Source organism: Pollicipes pollicipes, unplaced genomic scaffold (genome assembly GCF_011947565.3).
Source record: "Pollicipes pollicipes isolate AB1234 unplaced genomic scaffold, Ppol_2.1 Scaffold_4881;HRSCAF=5763_pilon_pilon_pilon, whole genome shotgun sequence".
NCBI classification, from domain to species: Eukaryota; Metazoa; Arthropoda; class Thecostraca; order Pollicipedomorpha; family Pollicipedidae; genus Pollicipes; species Pollicipes pollicipes.
Window position 1 is genome coordinate 9,451,730 of NW_023596576.1, and position 16,936 is coordinate 9,468,665.

General features: G+C 57.1%; 2 protein-coding genes across 3 annotated transcripts in view; one reads left to right on the top strand and one right to left on the bottom strand.

Annotated features, from left to right (window-relative positions):
- Positions 1-626: 626 nt before the first annotated feature.
- Positions 627-4,865, top strand: LOC119100733 (protein scribble homolog; the record flags this gene model as incomplete). Of its 2 annotated transcripts, XM_037223830.1 has the most annotated exon segments (7): positions 627-770; positions 1,188-1,311; positions 1,672-1,728; positions 2,020-2,149; positions 2,844-3,036; positions 3,452-3,613; positions 4,379-4,865. In XM_037223830.1, coding segments are annotated over 7 exon segments (885 nt in total), but the record flags the coding sequence as incomplete, so codon positions are not given.
- A 2,290-nt stretch (positions 4,866-7,155) lies between these two features.
- The window catches only part of LOC119099780 (lachesin), a 51,968-nt gene continuing 42,187 nt past the window's right edge, over positions 7,156-16,936 (bottom strand). Inside the window, exons 6-11 of the mRNA XM_037222852.1 lie at positions 14,120-14,248; positions 12,841-12,978; positions 12,285-12,434; positions 10,421-10,447; positions 9,813-9,832; positions 7,156-7,167 (exon numbers count right to left, since the gene is read on the bottom strand). Of these exons, the coding sequence (XP_037078747.1) occupies positions 7,156-7,167; positions 9,813-9,832; positions 10,421-10,447; positions 12,285-12,434; positions 12,841-12,978; positions 14,120-14,248 (476 nt within the window). The remainder of the gene's footprint in view (positions 7,168-9,812; positions 9,833-10,420; positions 10,448-12,284; positions 12,435-12,840; positions 12,979-14,119; positions 14,249-16,936) is intronic.

Sequence of the window (16,936 nt, forward strand, 5' to 3'; positions counted from 1 at the left end):
CAGGTCATGGCAGGGGTCTTTCGGGCGGAAGACGAAAACGAAAACCAAATGAAAAAAATGAAAGCTCCGCGTTAAGAAAATGTCTGAGCTGGTAGTTAGTATTTCGTATATGCATTTGTATAAGCATTCTATAAAACATTGTGCGTTGGAATGTTTTGACTGGTTTCTTAAAGATTGGCATTCCTTCCCCGTTTTCGTCGTATACCGTAACTGAGTGGCAATTTATTCGTATCTGTCAGAAACGCTTGAAAATGTGGCTGTGTCCGTGTCCTGTCCCCCGCCCCTCCCGAGAGCAGGGCCCGTACCCCACTGAGCCCGTCGTCGCCTGAGTTTAGGCTCGCTGTCGTCGCCGCACCCCGCGGGGATAACCGTCCTGGATGTGGCGTGGCCCTTGCGTGTCCTGCCCTCAACGGGTCTAACCGGCGTGGCGGCCGCGCATGCGTCGTTCGGTGTGTCTAACTGGCTGCCGTGCGTGCCGTCCCGCCTTGGCATGCACGCCCAGCCTGCCGCTGCGCCCGCCGCCCTGCGCGTGGCGCCTGGTCCGGCCGCCTCGCCGATCGTCGCTCAGCTGGAGCCGAAGCCGAAGCCGGAGCCGGAGCCGGAGCTGGAGCCGGAGCCGACGGCCGGCGCCAGCGCCAGCGCCGGCGCCAGCAGCGCCCAGCACACCCAGCAAGCCGCCGATCGGGCCCAAGCCGCGCGTGGCGCCCCGCCGCGGGACGGCGCCGTCCGAGGCGCCGGTCACCGCCGTCGTCGCCACACCAGAGGCTCAGGTGAGGACCGCCGGCAGCCGGCGGGGATGGGCGGCCGCCGAGAGCGACGCCGTGGACTGGTCCCGATGACATGGGTCCAGGTGCGCGTGCCAGCTCGGAATGCTAAGATGCCGTCGTGCACTGGGAGAAATGAGAGCTGTAGAAGTAGTTATCAGTGTAACATCGGAACTTTTAACACCGCTGCGCACAATTTCTGACGTTGGGCCTAGTCGTGGAAGGTCATGCGTGTCTGTTTTGCGGTGTCTAGTCCAGTTGGCGCGAGCCGCTCAAGGTTTTCCCGGGTCATGTTGGCCTGCGCGCCCAGTCTCAGCGCCAGTGACGGTCACCATTGGCGAGTCTCTGAGGACGGTCGGTGTTTAAGTGTACCGCGCCATCCGTACCGTGGCTGACGCCTCTGACTGCCGGCCGCGCGCGCAGCGTCTGGAGCCGGGGCCGGCGCCGGCCGCCGACACCCCCTCCCCACAGCCGATGACGTTCTCGGCCATGAAGCGGTTCTTCGAGACCGAAGTGCGCTCTCAGAAGGAGCCCACGCCCAAGGCCGGTGAGCTGGGCGATGGACGCTGTGTGTATGTGTGTGTGGTGTATGTGCTCCTACGGGCTGCAGGTCGGGGTTTGGTTAGAAGGTCCCTGGAATTGGTGTGGTATACGAATGCACGTATTTGTCGTAATTTTGGCTAGTGAAAGCATGGTTCTGGCTGTGTTTCATAACTAATGGAGTGGAACGCGCGGCACATGGCCGCCTCGAGGCTGCGCGAGACTAGGCGCCTTTGTTTCTCGTGTGTGCTTCCTTTGTTACGAATGCACATGTAATGTTGCACGTCTTGTTATGGTTTCGCCTGTGATTGAAGATGCCGCTGTTTGCGATGCGCTGTCTGAGAAGCATGCTCTCGGCATGTTTCAGAGAAGCGGTTTACGTTCTTGAGCTCCGACGAAGTGGAGCGGATGAGACAGGAGGAAGGTACGCTGGGTGGACCTGATGAGGCTTTCATCTTTCGCTATTCGATAGTGTTTTCCCTTTTTTGCATCATCCATCTGTTGTTATATCGCGTCCCTTGCTTGCAGTTTTCGTACTACGCCAGGCGGCTTCAATTGCTGTGTGTCAGAATGCGACTCGCCAGCATGCACATTCGACAACCGGCCCACAGCCTCGCCGCCGTCCAGACAGTGAGGCGGCCCGCCGCCTTGCCTGGAGCCGCCGGCGCCGGCAGGGCGGCGGCGGCGGCTCTGACCCCGCACCGCCCTGTTTCAGAGGAGAAGTTCGGCACGATGACGGCCGAGGAGTTTGAGAGCCACCTCGAGGGCCACCTGGTGGTACCCGACTCGGCCGAGAACAGCGTGCACGTGCTGGCCGAGGAGCTGGGCGCTTCGGAGCATGACAGGTAAGCAGGCGGTCGCCGTGGCGACGGACGAGCCATGTGCGTGTGCGTCGGCCGGGCGGTGCGCCGCGCGTCCCGACGAACTGTCCCTGGTAGATGTCCCAGCAACACTTGTGTGTGAGCATTCGTAAACTTCGTAACGTTCTATTCAACTTTATTGCAAACGAATGGCTTACGAATATTTGTTCTTAGCGCAATATAAGCTTGGCAATTCTTTGGCCTCCAGGATTGTGGTGCGTGTCTTCTTACATGTGATACAATACTACAATGGAGTGCTCTCTTGCTTTAATTCGCGGCGGCGTAGCTCACGCCTTAAGCAGGCTCTGTCGTCCATAATGCCCATCAAATGACAGCAGTAATTAAATATTTCAGTTAGCCAGCAGTCACACTATGTTTGAGGTAAAATGCAAATCGCAATTTCCTGGCCTGTCATGCCGTGGTAGAAGCCAAGCGATTCACGTCGAATGGACATCTGGGATCGCTGTCTTGCTACTCAGCGGCCGATTCTCGGCCGCGTTATCGTACTAAAGCCTCACAACATCCGCGTGAGTGAGCGGCTCACAGTCCGTCCGAGTCGGCCCGCTGAGGGTGTCCCCGGGCCGCGGTGCCGTGTCTGGGCTCCGCGGCGGTGCGGCCGTCAGCCGGGCGTCCGTGCCCCGCCGCGGCCTTGTCCGCGTGACCCGCGCTCCGCCGGCAGCCACCCGGCGCAGGCGCCCGCCACCGCCGACCGGCCGCGCATGATGACGGCCAAGGCCGAGCGCCGCCTGCGGGAGAGTGCCGGAAACGCAGCCTCCGCCGACGAGCAACAGATGTCGCCGGCCGAGTGGCGCGCGCTGCAGGCCGAGAAGCGCGCCGCCTGGCGGCAGGCGCGGCTTAAGTCGCTCGAGCAGGTAGGCCCGCCCTCTCCCGGCCCGGCTCACGCGTGATCCGGTGCTATGGCCAGCGGAGCGACACCTGGGTCTTAGGCAGTCATACCGGGTTTCGATCCCCGAGACATGTTGAAGGACTTTTTGAGCATGCAGCTATATTGTATGCGCTTTATTTTCCGGTCATTATCACTGATGCATTCCAGCGTTCGTAGTGAATTGCCTGGTGGGTGTGTACGGGAGAGACCTGTCTGTTTTTGTGGGGAACTTGGGTCCAGTTGCAGTACGCGCATTTATGAAAACGCACTCATCCACTGAGTGAGGACCCCGGGCAGCCGCCGATCCTGTGCTGAGAAACAGCTCGCCCGGACGCGTGTCGGGTGGGAGGCGGTTTTGGCGCGCGCACGCGCGTTTACGGGAGCCGCGCGCCGGCCGGCAGGACGCGCTGCAGGCGCAGATCGTGATCCGCAAGATGAGCGAGCTGACAGAGACGCCTGAGGTCGAGCCGCCGGCCGCCGTCGACGGCGACAACAACCCGGTGTCGGCGCCGGCCGACAACAACGCCAACAGTACCGGCACGGACTCGGACGACAGCGGAGAGGTGAGGTCTGGTGATCGCCAGGGTCTAGGGGACAGGGGCAGGGTCCGGGACAGCCAGCGCCAGGGTGCAGGGGAGAGAGGCAGGGTCGGAGACAGCCGGCGCCAGGGTGCAGGGGAGAGAGGCAAGGCCGGAGACAGCCGGCGTTAGGGTGCAGGGGGCAGAGGCAGGGTCAGAGGCAGCCGGCGCCAAGGTGCAGGCGAGAGAGGCAGGGTCGGAGACAGCCGGCGCCAGGGTGCAGGCGAGAGAGGCAGGGTCGGAGACAGCCGGCGCCAGGGTGCAGGCGAGAGAGGCAGAGTCGGAGACAGCCGGCGTTAGGGTGCAGGGGGCAGAGGCAGGGTCGGAGACAGCCGGCGCCAGGGTGCAGGGGAGAGAGGTAGGGTCGGGGGTAGCCGGCGCCATGGTCGGCTCCGGACATGGCGCGGAGGAGAAGAGCCAGGACTGTGTATGACGCTTGATAACGTGGGGCATCAGAGATATACTTGATGCCTGACTCAGCGTTCCGCTCCTGTCGGTGGCAGGTTTGGATGCTATCGAATGATTACATACGTGTGTAGCAGCAAAGACAGTCCCAAGTCTGCGTATGAGCAGATCACGCTTTTGATCGACAGTTCACGCATTTAGAACAAGACTGTCTCTCGCCTGACAACTAGACGAGATCGATGCCAAACATGTGTCATCGCTGGTGTCGGCTGACCACCTGCTCGCCACGCGTAGGATGGCTGCTGTGTCGCGCGCGCGCACTGCTGACCGGCGCCACCATTTCAGGAGAGGTCGCCCAGCCCCGCCTCCGGTGTCGAGCCGAACGAGAACAAAACCAAGCGGCGGCGGCGGAAGCGATAGGCGGCCGCCGCGAGCCCGCGCGCGCGTGTGTGTTTTATCAGAGCGACATGTTAACGCGTTCCTTTAATCCGGACTTGTGCCGCGGCGGCGGGCGGCTCCGTTGTACTAACAGTCGGCCGCGCTCTCCTGCGGCCGCGCGGCGCGCTCATCTCATAATGCATCGGCCTGCCGGGGCGCGGGCGGGTGCGGCGCCGCGGCGGCCGCCGGAGCGGGCTGCGCGAGCGGTGGTGGTAGGGGCCCGTCTCTGCTGTGTGCGCTTTTATCTTGGCCGCGTGTGGGAGAGTGCGCCTTGAAGGCCTGGTCGTTGGACGAAGTCAGGACGCGTGTGGGAGTGCGCGTGTGCGTGTGGCTGAGTGGCGTTTGTAACACGGGACCAGACGAACAATCTTCCAAATATATACCATTGCTTGGTGGGGCTGGTGTCTGCTGGACGCTGACAGCCCCGGTGTCGGCGGCGGCGCGCATTCCCGTGGCTCGGCTGGCGGTGACGTGTTCCGGACTTGTGTGCCATTCGGAGGCAGCGCCGCTCCGAGTGCGCCCGTAATTTCGAGAGCGGACACGATTGGTTCAGTGGTGCTCGTCCCCGGTCCCTGCCGCACACATCTGCGCCGAAACAGTCACGATTTACTCTAATTTCATAAACATTGTGCCGCATATTGTCTGGTCAATGAGGCCATTGCCATTCATAGCACCGGGCGCCGCCGGCCGCTGCAGCGTGGCCGTAATCAGGTCGTGAGAATGCGCCGCGTCCCCGGCGCCGGTGCCACCTCGATCTGAGGCGTATGGGGCGCCGACTGTAACTAACGTGACCGGCGCGGCCGAGGCGACCCGGCCGTGTGACAGGATTAACAGGCGGACCGGCCGGCCGAGTTACGGCTGGCAGCGTGGACTGCACGGCACCCGGGCCGGCGCCGACGGGCCAAATCCGCCGCCCGATGGCGCCGATTTGACGCACGCTGCGGCCAGACGCGGCCGCAGCGGGCCGCTGATGGGGCCGGAAATACGTCACCGGTCCCGGTGGGGTGACCAGCCGGCAGGAGCGGCAGAGGACGAACTGGATGTGGGTCCGCAAGCACAGTGAAATAAGAGTGGACAGTCTCCAAGGAGAGGGGCAGGTGTTCACTGGACACTACGGCTTCCTCGGAATCAGTGGGTGGGCTCCGCGTTCAGATGTGTCGATATGTGAACCTCCGGAAGCAGATCCTGGAATTTGGAAGACCTGTTCTGTGTCTCAGATGTCTGAGTCCAGAGCCTTGGATATTCGGAAGCCAAGAACCCGATTGTTCATGGATCTTCTTCGGTAGAAGCTGTTTGATCTACCCCCATCGAAAATGGAGCTTGTTACGCTGTCTGCAAAAATACCTGTAACCCCAAGCGCACTGTGCACCTGTCGGGGACAGGCCACGCCCCGTTGCCGACGGCGTCGGTCTGCTCTCACGCCCGCCGGATCCGCGGTGACCACGCCCAGGCCCCTGTGTCGCCGCACCCTTTCACGGCGGCGCACCCACGGATTGTATCATTAGCGACGATTGCCGCCGTCATTATTCGCCGCTAACAATGGCTATTGGCGTCGATCAATGTCGGCTGACCCTCGTGCTCCCGCGGAAGCATGCCAGTTATTGAAAGCTGCGCCGCGCGCGCACGGGCCTGCAGTGGGTGCGATGAACCGCAGCAGCAGGAGGGAGAGAGGGGAGGGAGGGGAGGGCCCGGTGGCTGCCGGCCTGCCGGCGGGCAGGGCCGCGTCCGGCGATACGCCCCGGGAATACCCTTGATAACGTTCGAAATAGAAGTTGCTCTCATGTAAAGCTATCAATAGCATCGAAAGTTACGCAGGTAATGCAGGTAATGTCATATAAAAATGTCCCATGTCTTAAAAACTTCGAACAGCAACCATGCTGAACGGTTAGGTTACGCCTCTGGTGTGGAATAGAAGGCTTGCAGACTGTATAGCATGTGAATCATTGTACGCTTGTCAGTGAGAGATACGTTTTCGGCAGCTTGGCCACATCAGCATGTCTCGGTGACATCCCCCATGTGCGCGCATTGGCCGTCCAGAGTTGACGCCTACATTCGCCTCCTGCACATCATCGTATGCCCAAACAGCTGGCGTGTGTTAAGGTCGATCCTATAACTTCATTGAAGACGAAGGCCACCTAAATATGATTTGTCGCCCCATCCCAACAGCCGCGGTGCTGCGTTTCCCAGCGCCCAGGACGCCCTCCGCACTTCCACCGATGCTCCGAGAAACGCCGCGTTGGGACGGCGGCTGTATTTGCACATGTTAAACAGGGCATTGGGCCGGCCGGCGCTTGAGCGTTCGGCTGCCCGCGGAGGCTGAACAAAACGCACTGGAGAAGCAGACGCACACATCGCATAACAGCAGCCGCGCGGGGTAACACACCGACCGGATATAGGCGGACTCCGACGAACCGCCCTGGCGTCCAGCCCACAGAACTGCTGTCGGTGACCACCGCCCCCTGATAGCAGCTGAGTGGTGACGGCCAACTCTAGTGACAGGTATCCCCGTTGACGGCTGACCGTGGTGACGTCTGCCCTGCTGAGAGCTGTCCCTGGTGACGTCTGTCCTGCTGAGAGCTGTCCCCGGTGACGGCCGATCCCGGTGACTGGTGTCACTGGTGACGGCCGGTCCCGGTGGCTGGCGTCCCCGGTGACGGCCGGTTCCTAGTGACTAGTGTCACTGCCTACAGCTTATCCTGGCAGCAGCGGTGCGCCGTGGCTCAGAAACCAACGCCGCATCTCCGACGGTTTCGAAGTGCCAACAAATCATTCACGGTTCCGAGCCACAGTCGTCGCCGCGCGAGCGAGCGAGCCCACCTGCACAGCACTCAGCGCCGTCAAGCTGGCTGCACGCTTCGGCGCCGTAACTCCCGGTAACGAGGCGCCAAAGGGCCCCTCCCCGTCGCAATGAGTCTCCCTTCCATGAACAGTAACATCGATAACGGCTCTCGCCCGGCCGACGGTCCCGCCGCCTGCGGACAAGACCCCGGCTTCTGACCGGGGATGGTGGCTCGAACCCTTCGGGATGCACAAAACACAGGAGTCATGCCATTCGGTAGATCATCACACCGGGCGCACTTCAGATTGGAAACAGGCATGTAAAGCTGTCAGGTCATGCACTTATCTTTCAGGATAATGTTATAAGCGAAGCCGTAGGCCAAATCAGTCCTAATTAAATCGATAAAATGTGTAACACGAGCTTTCTGGGCTAGCCAGGCCCAGTCGAACCTGGTCAAGCTGTCATGCTTTCTAAAAGGAAGTGTCTTTGCAACCATCGATATTAAGTTCACACGGTTTTCAGCGACAATACGCGAAATTCCTTGAAACTCGTGGTGCACAAACTGTTACTCGTTGTGATACAAACCTTTTGGACAGATTGGTTGTTCGTGCAACCTTGTAAATCATCGCGATTGCCCCTCCCTTTGGGATGGGAACGGAAAATGTCATTTTAAAACTGCGCGAACACGTGGAAAACAATGGTCGAAACCGGTTCCACAGCTCAACGGTCCGGCGTCGCAGAGACACGAGACTAACAAACACTAGCGAATGACAAAATGAACAAACATACCGGCGCAAGTGTATGCCGACGTGCGCACATAACCACGTTCTTCTGTACGGAAAGAATGAATCCGACCGTTATATTACTGATTTTCTAGCGTAGTCTGACAATGCTGTACAAAAGTATACAAAGTTCGTCTTCTAAAAGTAATTAATAAAATATAAAAATAATTAATAATTCTAAAAACAATTCGTAAAACAAATTCTAGTTTGACAGAATGGAATGGGCGTCAACCTCAAATTTCCTACCAGCAGCCTCCATGTGCTTTGTGCATCCCCAAAAGTGTTCAGCGAACGGCTCGCGCTCGCACGTAGCACCGCCAAAGCCACCAGACGCGACTGGGAGAGGAACTACAGCCTTCGATGAAATGTCATCTACAATGTATGGGGTATGCCCTTCAACAACAGTTATGCTTACAATCTCTTTTAGACTTGCCTCAACCCGGCTAAGCGTAGGGTGGTGCAGCCTGACACCCATTATATCACCGATACACCGAAGCTTTCGTAAGTGCCTTTGAACGCCGATTCCATATCCTCATGCAAAACCGGTTCGAACCGGAACCATTAAACCGGTTCGAACCGGAACCATTAAACCGGTTCGAACCGGAACCGTCAAACCGATTGGACACCAACTCGACCGCGAAAAGATTCGCCGGACTGAAAAACTGGAGCGCGAGACTTGTGTTCATGCATCAGGGCGCTTCAGGCCTGAAAGGTTCATTCTGCCTTCTTTGCCCCAAATAGTTATCCTTAAACCCCTCTGTCCGGGAAACATGAGGCCACAGGTTCTACCGATACCACCAAACGTCGCACTGGCCCTGGGGACATGTTCCACTAAGCTTCATGACCAGGGATATATGTATTCTCTTCCCCTTTAGGACTTTTGAACTGGTTGGTCCCTGACTGTTTCTACCTCGCACGCGTTTCTGACGTTGGTGATACCATGGCTTTCGAAGGGTTTGCCTTTCTCACCATCCCGGCTTAACAGCCCTTCTGCTCTCAATCTTCTCCGACTTCCAAGAACATATTTCGCCAAATGACCGCCCCAACTTCGGAGCCTGCCTTCTGCATGCGTGGCTTAAGGAGCTGATGTCATCCGCTGACTGCTATGACTTTGGCGACGGTGTCCACAGTCTGACGGAACTTGGGCCGTTGCAGCCCGTGGCCGCCCGGTCCACTGATCAACGAAATGGTTGGTGCTTCAGAGGCGTGCGCATATGCTTACGGGTGAAACGAGCCATTCGCTGGCTATCCCTCGCCCCATGCTGAGGAGCGATCTCCTTGTTGCCTTAACTGACAAAACGAGAAATGCCTCTCTTGTTGCGGAATGCATGAGGGTAGTCCGTTTCCTTGGGACTGACTGGATTATGGAATAGCACGAGTTGCCTGTAGCCCAAAGAACCGCCTCAACCGCGGCCATCCTACTGGCCGATCTCAGGCAAATACCCAGGGCGGAGGTACACCCTCCGCCTCGCAGCTGCTTCCCCAGGGGGCAGCTCGTCCTCCAATTGATGTGGCTTGGTGGGGGGGGGGGGGGGGGGGGGCAGCCCTCCGTGGATAGCGGTCCGCAGTGGCCAAATCGGTGGCGTCCGCTGCCTGGCACCGCTCTCGGGCACGGCGTGGCCTGTCACTAGCAGGCGAGCTGCTCAGCCGCCAGCAGCGACAGCAGCAGCGGCGACAGCAGCAGCGGCAGCAGCAGCAGCCGTGTGTCGGGCCCGGCCGGCCGGCTGCGCGGAGCTGAGCTAAAGGCTGGCGGGCCCGGCGGCTCGGCCGGCTCGCTCACGCCCACGCTGGTGTCGATGTCTGCCGAGGTCAGCAAGCGAGGTAAGGTCGGTACCAGTGATGCATTCTGGCACTTCCGCGAGTTTGTCTACATGCCAGCCCCCTTATGACCTACAACACTGCGCATACGCTCAGAAGTTCACCAATTTCATTGTTTTGGGGATAGTGGGACATGATCTCCTGTCTGATGACAGATATTAACGATCCAGCGTTGACCCCAAACTGACGACCACGTGACATTCAAGAATGATTCGGCAAAGAATGACAACTGATAATGTGAATACGACATCGCACCGTAAATAGACGAGATAGTATTCATGTCTTACAATGCCACTGTCCTACTTGCCAGCGGCGCGACCCCCGTAGCCCGCCCCATGCCGTCGGCGGCCCCGTGTTTGGCCCGGGCCTGCTGACCTGTCTGGGGTCGGCGGTGCTGCTGGTCGGTGTGGTCGGGACGCGCCGGGTCGGGCCGCGCAGCCTGCCGGTCCCGCTGGCGGCGGCTCTCCTCCAGCCGGCGCTGCTCGCGGCGCCGCTCCTCCGCCTCCAGCTGCGCCTGCCGCTCCCGCTGCCGGCGCGCCTCCTCCTCGCGCGAGTCGGAGCGCAGCGCCACCCGCTCCTCCGGCGTCGGCTGACGCTCTGCCGGCGCCGCACTCCGCTTAGGGGTGTACGACAACGTCCGAGTTCATTCATCAGTGGCACGAAATGTTTTTGGGGTGAGGGTCTTTGATGCCTCCTGTGTGAAGTTTCCGTAGGGCATGCGCTTTTTCTTCGTAAAATGGGGTTATGGAAAATATCTACCTCACGGAATGGTGTTCGTTGACCTACTTCCATCACCAATCATGCCTGGACTTCATGGCCAGTGATTCCACGGTTAGCAGCCTGTAGAACGGTCCTAGGCGTAACGGCTCCCGCGCCGCCACAAACCCAATTCAAAGGTCAAGAGCGTGACGATGCCCAAGTTCGGTCACCTTTCTGCAGGGTATGGCGTGGGTTTTTGCGTTCAAGTCCTAATGAAAAGTGTCCGTATAACGTGTTCCGATAGCTAAAACGGCCCGTTTTTCGTCAGGAGTTAAAGCTTGAAATTTTGTTCTTTAAAAACTGATTGCAATTTCTGAGGTGGCTTTTTCAAGTACGAGTAGGCATCGCACAAAGGTCCAACTGAAACAATGGATATAAACAGCCCAGTGTCACCCACAGACCAGGCTGCGAGACACTTCCTCCAGTCTCCAATCTCGCACCAGCTCCGCTAAAATTCGGCTGCACCACAACAGCACGGCGCGGCGCGGCCGACTCCGCGGCTCGGCCAGCAGTGTCGTGCCGACCCGCCGTCACCGATCATCGCACGGCCGCGCCGCCCGAAACACACCGATTAACTTGAAAGAGCGCGCTTCTGACCGGGCGGCGCGGCCGGGGCTCTCTCGTGACACCAGGACGGCCGGTCGGCTCGGCGCAAATGGACCGTAAATCTGCGACTCTCGTGTCAACTAATGGAAAGTGTCTGTACTGTGATCACCGCTGCTTAACCGTAAATCGATAGACGCCGGTGGGCGGCGTCCGAGGCGGCCTCGGGTGCTCATCTGGGTGCGCTCACTGTCACCTGAGACGGCCAGCCCCGGGGTGCGTTCGTTCTCACCTGAGGCCAGCAGTCTTGGGGTGAGCTCGCTCTCACCTGAGACGACCAGCCCCGTGGTGAGCTCACTCTCACCTGTGATGGCCAGCCCCGGAGTGCGCTCGTTCTCACCTGAGACCAGCAGCCTTGGGGTGAGCTTGCTCTCACCTGAGACGACCAGCCCCGTGGTGAGCTCACTCTCACCAGTGACGGCAGGTCCGGGGCGCACTTACTCTCACCTGAGACGGCCATTCCCGTGGTGAACTCGCTCTCACCTGAGACGGCCAGCCCCGGGGTGCGCTTACTCTCACCTGAGACGACCAGTCCCGGGGTGAGCTCACTCTCACCTGTGACGGCCAGCCCTGGGGTGTACTTACTCTCACCTATGGCGACCAGCCCTGGGGTGAGCTCACTCTCACCTATGGCGACCAGCCCCGGGGTGAGCTCACTCTCACCTGTGGCGACCAGCCCCGAAGTGCGGCCAGTCACCTCACCACCCAGTCAGAAGTACAGCAACGGTACACGCCAGTCGACCTTAAACGCGCCTGTGCACATGCCACCACATGGCACGGCGTTCACTTACCAATTCAGTGGTGCAGGGAAAAAGAGACTTCGACACCGCGAAATGAAATCTCAGATCACGGCCATTGTCAGAATTGGAAGCGTCTCGTTGAATGTGTTGATGATATTTTAGACCTCCTACAAATATGCCGGTCATAATATGCGAAGTGTTTGATTACCTCCGTAACTAGAGGTCTCGGCACCATTCGGGGGAGGCAGCAAGATACTGGCATAATACTGAATAGGTCTGCCAACTGATAACGTTTATCGAATACAACCAGAGACATGACAGTCGAAACCCACCTGCTAAGCGTATGGTGCCTTCCGCTTCTCCTAGTGGGTTTTTCACGACACATTTGTAAGACGTGAAGTCGGCACCGTCCACCTTGAATATCTTCAGCTGCATGGTTAGCTTGTAACCCTGCACAATTTCCTCCTCCTCGTACTTGGACCCTGCGGATCCAAAACGGTGACAACGATGTTATTTTGGGAGAGCATTACAATCGCAGCCCAGCATGCGTTCTGCTACGTTCGTCTCTCGCCTCTATATACTATACTGTGAACGCACTCAACGCATGGAAGATAGCGGCAGCATTTCTGTCACAACGCATGGCAGATAGCGGCAGCATTTCTGTCACAGCACATGGTAGATAGCGGCAGCATTTCTGTCACAACGCATGGTGGATAGTGGCAGCATTTGTGTTACAACGCATGGTAGATAGTGGCAGCATTTCTGTCACAACGCATGGTGGATCTGGCAGCATTGATTTCAACCCCGTAATGTTTGCTCAGCTTTATTTCAAATGCGCAGCAGGCGCTCAGCCGCAGATACTGCGCCGCCACCACTGATTGGTCGTACCTGAGGCCACGACCCCGGAGTTGGCCTTGACCCAGTAGGCCACTGATCTGGGGTGCGCCTCTGTGTCGCAGCGCAGGCTGACGGGCAAACCCTTGGCCGCCCGGAGCAGCGGCGCCGACACGTTCACCATCGGCGCGACTGCCAAACGCGCACGTGTTAACCAGCTCCGGCACGTGGTGGGATAAGGCACAGGCGGTGGCTATGTACTTGATAATAGGGATTGTCCATATTATGACCACGCCCAAGCTCCTATTCGTAAAGCTAATGAGTATCCGTACGTGGATAGATACGGTGCCCACACATCAGGCTTCTCATCCATAACGTGAGCAGCCGGTGTAGATGTAAGGTAAGCTGTCGATCACATCCCTTTTCACCATAAAGACCTGCATATTCATTACATCTGAATGGCCATTGTGGAGCTGGTGCATCCAAATTAAAGAAAATTGGCTGTCGCACTGCTCCGACACCAACACACATCAAAGTACAGCAAATCGGCGCTGGTACCGGGGCTACCTTTAGGCACACCTGGCGAGGCTGAGGCCTGCACTCGAGTACTGTGCTCTGTCCTCAAGAGACGCGCAGAAAGTTCACACTGATGCTCAAGCGATCGCGCTGGCGACCTGCTTGCTCGCGCCAGACCTGCCCCGAAGCCGCGCCGCCACGCTGCGACAGTGAATCCCAGTCCCCTGGCACTGCACTTACAACAGTCAAACCATCTGAACTAGCCTGAAACGCAACCAGCCATCCCCTCTGGGCCAATCACCATCCAACCAAGTTACACTGAACCTGGAACGCAATCAAGCCGTTTGCACTGGCCTCGGAGCACAATCACACCACTCACACTGGCCTCGGAGCACAATCACACCACTCACACACTGGCCTCGGAGCACAATCACACCACTCACACTGGCCTCGGAGCACAATCACACCACTCACACACTGGCCTCGGAGCACAATTACACCACTCACACTGGCCTCGGAGCACAATCACACCACTCACATTGGCCTCGGAGCACAATCACACCACTCACACTGCCCTCGGAACACAATCACACCACTCACACTAGCCTCGGAGCACAATCACACCACTCACACTGGCCTCGGAGTACAATCACACCACTCACACTGCCCTCGGAGCACAATCACACCGCCCACACTGCCCTCGGAGCACAAGCACACCGCCCACACTGCCCTCGGAGCACAATCACACCGCCCACACTGGCCTCGGAGCACAATCACACCGCCCACACTGGCCTCGGAGCACAATCACACCACTCACACTGGACCTGGAGCACAATCCGTTTGGAGACGGAGGGAGGGTAGCCGTTGGAGGCGATGCACAGGTACACGGCCATGTGGTGCCGCCTCACGGGCGAGAACGTGATGTCCGTACCGTTGAGGGTTACTCCTGAAGCAAGGGCGGCGGTGTGAGCCACAGGGACATTTATTGCAGCTCGTGTGGTGCCCGGGACAGTTTGGCGCACGCGCGTGCGCAAAAGATTGCCTTGCAACGCTCAGGAAAACCGAATGAGTCCTCAAAGGACTCGAAGTCAATAGCTTTGGTATTTATGTTCAAGACAGTAACAGCAATACTTTTGAAAAACGAAATTAGGCTCAAATGACACATAACCGACGCACAAACAACACTATTACATTTTGGCCTAGCCCCGTGTGAGCCTGACCCCACTGGGTTGTTGCCTACGCCACTCCATGATTAATCAGATAGTGCGTCTTTCTGAGACACGTTAACATGTTGACACAAGAGGAGAGAGAGGGCTGAGACGATGAGAGAAAGAGAAGAGAGAGAGAGAGGAGAGAGAGAGAGAGAGAGAGAGAGAGAGAGAGAGAGAGAGAGAGGAGAGAGAGAGAGGAGAGAGAGGAGGAGAGAGAGAGAGGAGAGAGAGGAGAGGGAGAGAGAGGAAGAGAGAGAGAGAATATAATATAATATAGTATATAGATTATATATATATATAACTATTATATGTATATATATATATATATTATATATATTATATATATATGTATATTAATATATTAATATATGTATATCTATATATATATATATATATATATATATTACTATACATATATGATCGAAACTGGTTCCTGAAATGTTTACACTGACCAAAGCACGCACAACGAAGCGTGATCGACGACACAGGCTGGGAACTGTTCAGCAGGCGTCAATCACTTGACACCTCATGGAAGTTATGCCGCCGTCACCAATCCTGCCGCGATATAGTGCAGTAGCATTGGTGTGCCATTGTGGGCGTGGATCTGTCCTAAGTCTTGGTTTGATTTATCCAGACAGCAGAGGACATAGGAGTCGTCGCCTGCAAGAAACGTCCCAGTTTGGGGTCGAATGGTAGGCCTGGCATGCATGCTTGGCTTACAATTTGGTGCTGCGGAGTGTGTTAGAGACCTGTTGTGCTCCTGTTTGTCGTGCTGCAGAGGGCATCAGAAGTCGAGAAAAATATCAGTAACGGTAATCGTAAAATGTGCAACATGTTTGAAATTTACGAATAATTTTAACCAACCCTCTGTATTTCCATCGACACAACCGGGTGGGTAAATACCGGGTGATCTTGAACAGCAGATCTGTATGATCTGGGTTAGTAAGCTGCCCGTCTGGGCAACCTCAGGTGCAGGGCTCGATTCCCCGCGTTACCCGCCTTTCCTGTCAGGGTGAGAGACAGGCGACGCCATATAGTCTCGGTGTCTGAGTTCTTCGTAAAGTCACATTGACACACGCATGATCTTGCTTGGTTTCGTGGCCTCGCGACTTGCGTCTCTTGGTGTCTCAACATGGAATCGGCGGGTGTTCCCGCAACCAGGCTCCAACGAAACTTGTAATTTGTTGCACAAGCTGTTTTGCGTGGATGGAGAGCACGCAAGGGTAGCAAAATAATGTACATTTAACCGGACAGGTGATGGCCGGGCCTTGCGAACAAATATGAGCTGCTGTGGAGGGGTCGAATATTTCTGACAGCAAACGACTTTTCTGGTCATGCGTGCGTTTGGCAAAGTCATCTTATTGTTTAAATTACGAAGCATAATTCGATTGGAAATTTATTTGAGGTGACTGAGAGTAATGCTTAATGCATCGAAACATCCATGGTTTATTTTATGCGTAGATGTATGACGACGAAAAGGTCTGTTTCCTCTTTTGTGATTGCAACAAAATGCCTAACAAAACTACCGTAACGAAAATTGTCGGCTGCCCTTGCCTCTCTAGGCGCGCATTCATGCTCTAGCATCGCGAGATTATGTACATAAATACATAACGATACACATCCAGCGAGTCATGTTTCTACAAGCGGCATAAACAGTTGGCGTCATCGCCTATCGACAGAACGTATAATCTTGCCGGTAACATCCGCTGCAGGACCCGCGAACCCGCGGCTCACATTTCTCACTGCAGATGCGCCAGCGCTATCGTAAACACGACCTGTGTCATCGCTCACTGCGGCCTAAATAGTCACTGGCAGGTCAGGTCGCCTACCGTCGGCGGTGAGCCGAGGCCCACCAGGAGTGTGATTACACGCCGCAGATTACTGGGGTCTCATATTCTTATTGCTACTTTGTTTTACATGGAAAATGATAAAAAAATCCTAATCTGTTCAAAAGTCACTGGGGCCTGGAACCCATCGACACTAGGGACAGTTATGTCCACATTCCCCATCGACCATGTCTTAGCTCACATCAGCACTACGCCAAATGGACAGAATGGAGAGGTTCAGGCTCTGCGCCGAGCGTCGAGTCCTGCGAGCCGCCGGTGCGATCATCGACCCAAGGGTCACAGGTCAGCCGGCCCAGGGCGTCTTCCGATCGACCCGGGAGGGCGCCGATCGCCGTCGGAGACCGCACGGGCCGCAGAAAAAACCGGCGCCACTTACGACGCACGAAAGCCAAGTCGTGTCTGGCGGCAATCGTGGCGTGGTTTTCAGACAGCTGATGGACGGCTCATCGTTGGTCCTGGCCGGTCGCGGCGCATGTGGACGCCGACGCGCTTTCATTAGACGCCGGCTGGCATTATCGCTGTGTTTTCCTCCGGGGCTCTGGGGAGGTCATTTTCAGGTAACAAGAAAACACTCTC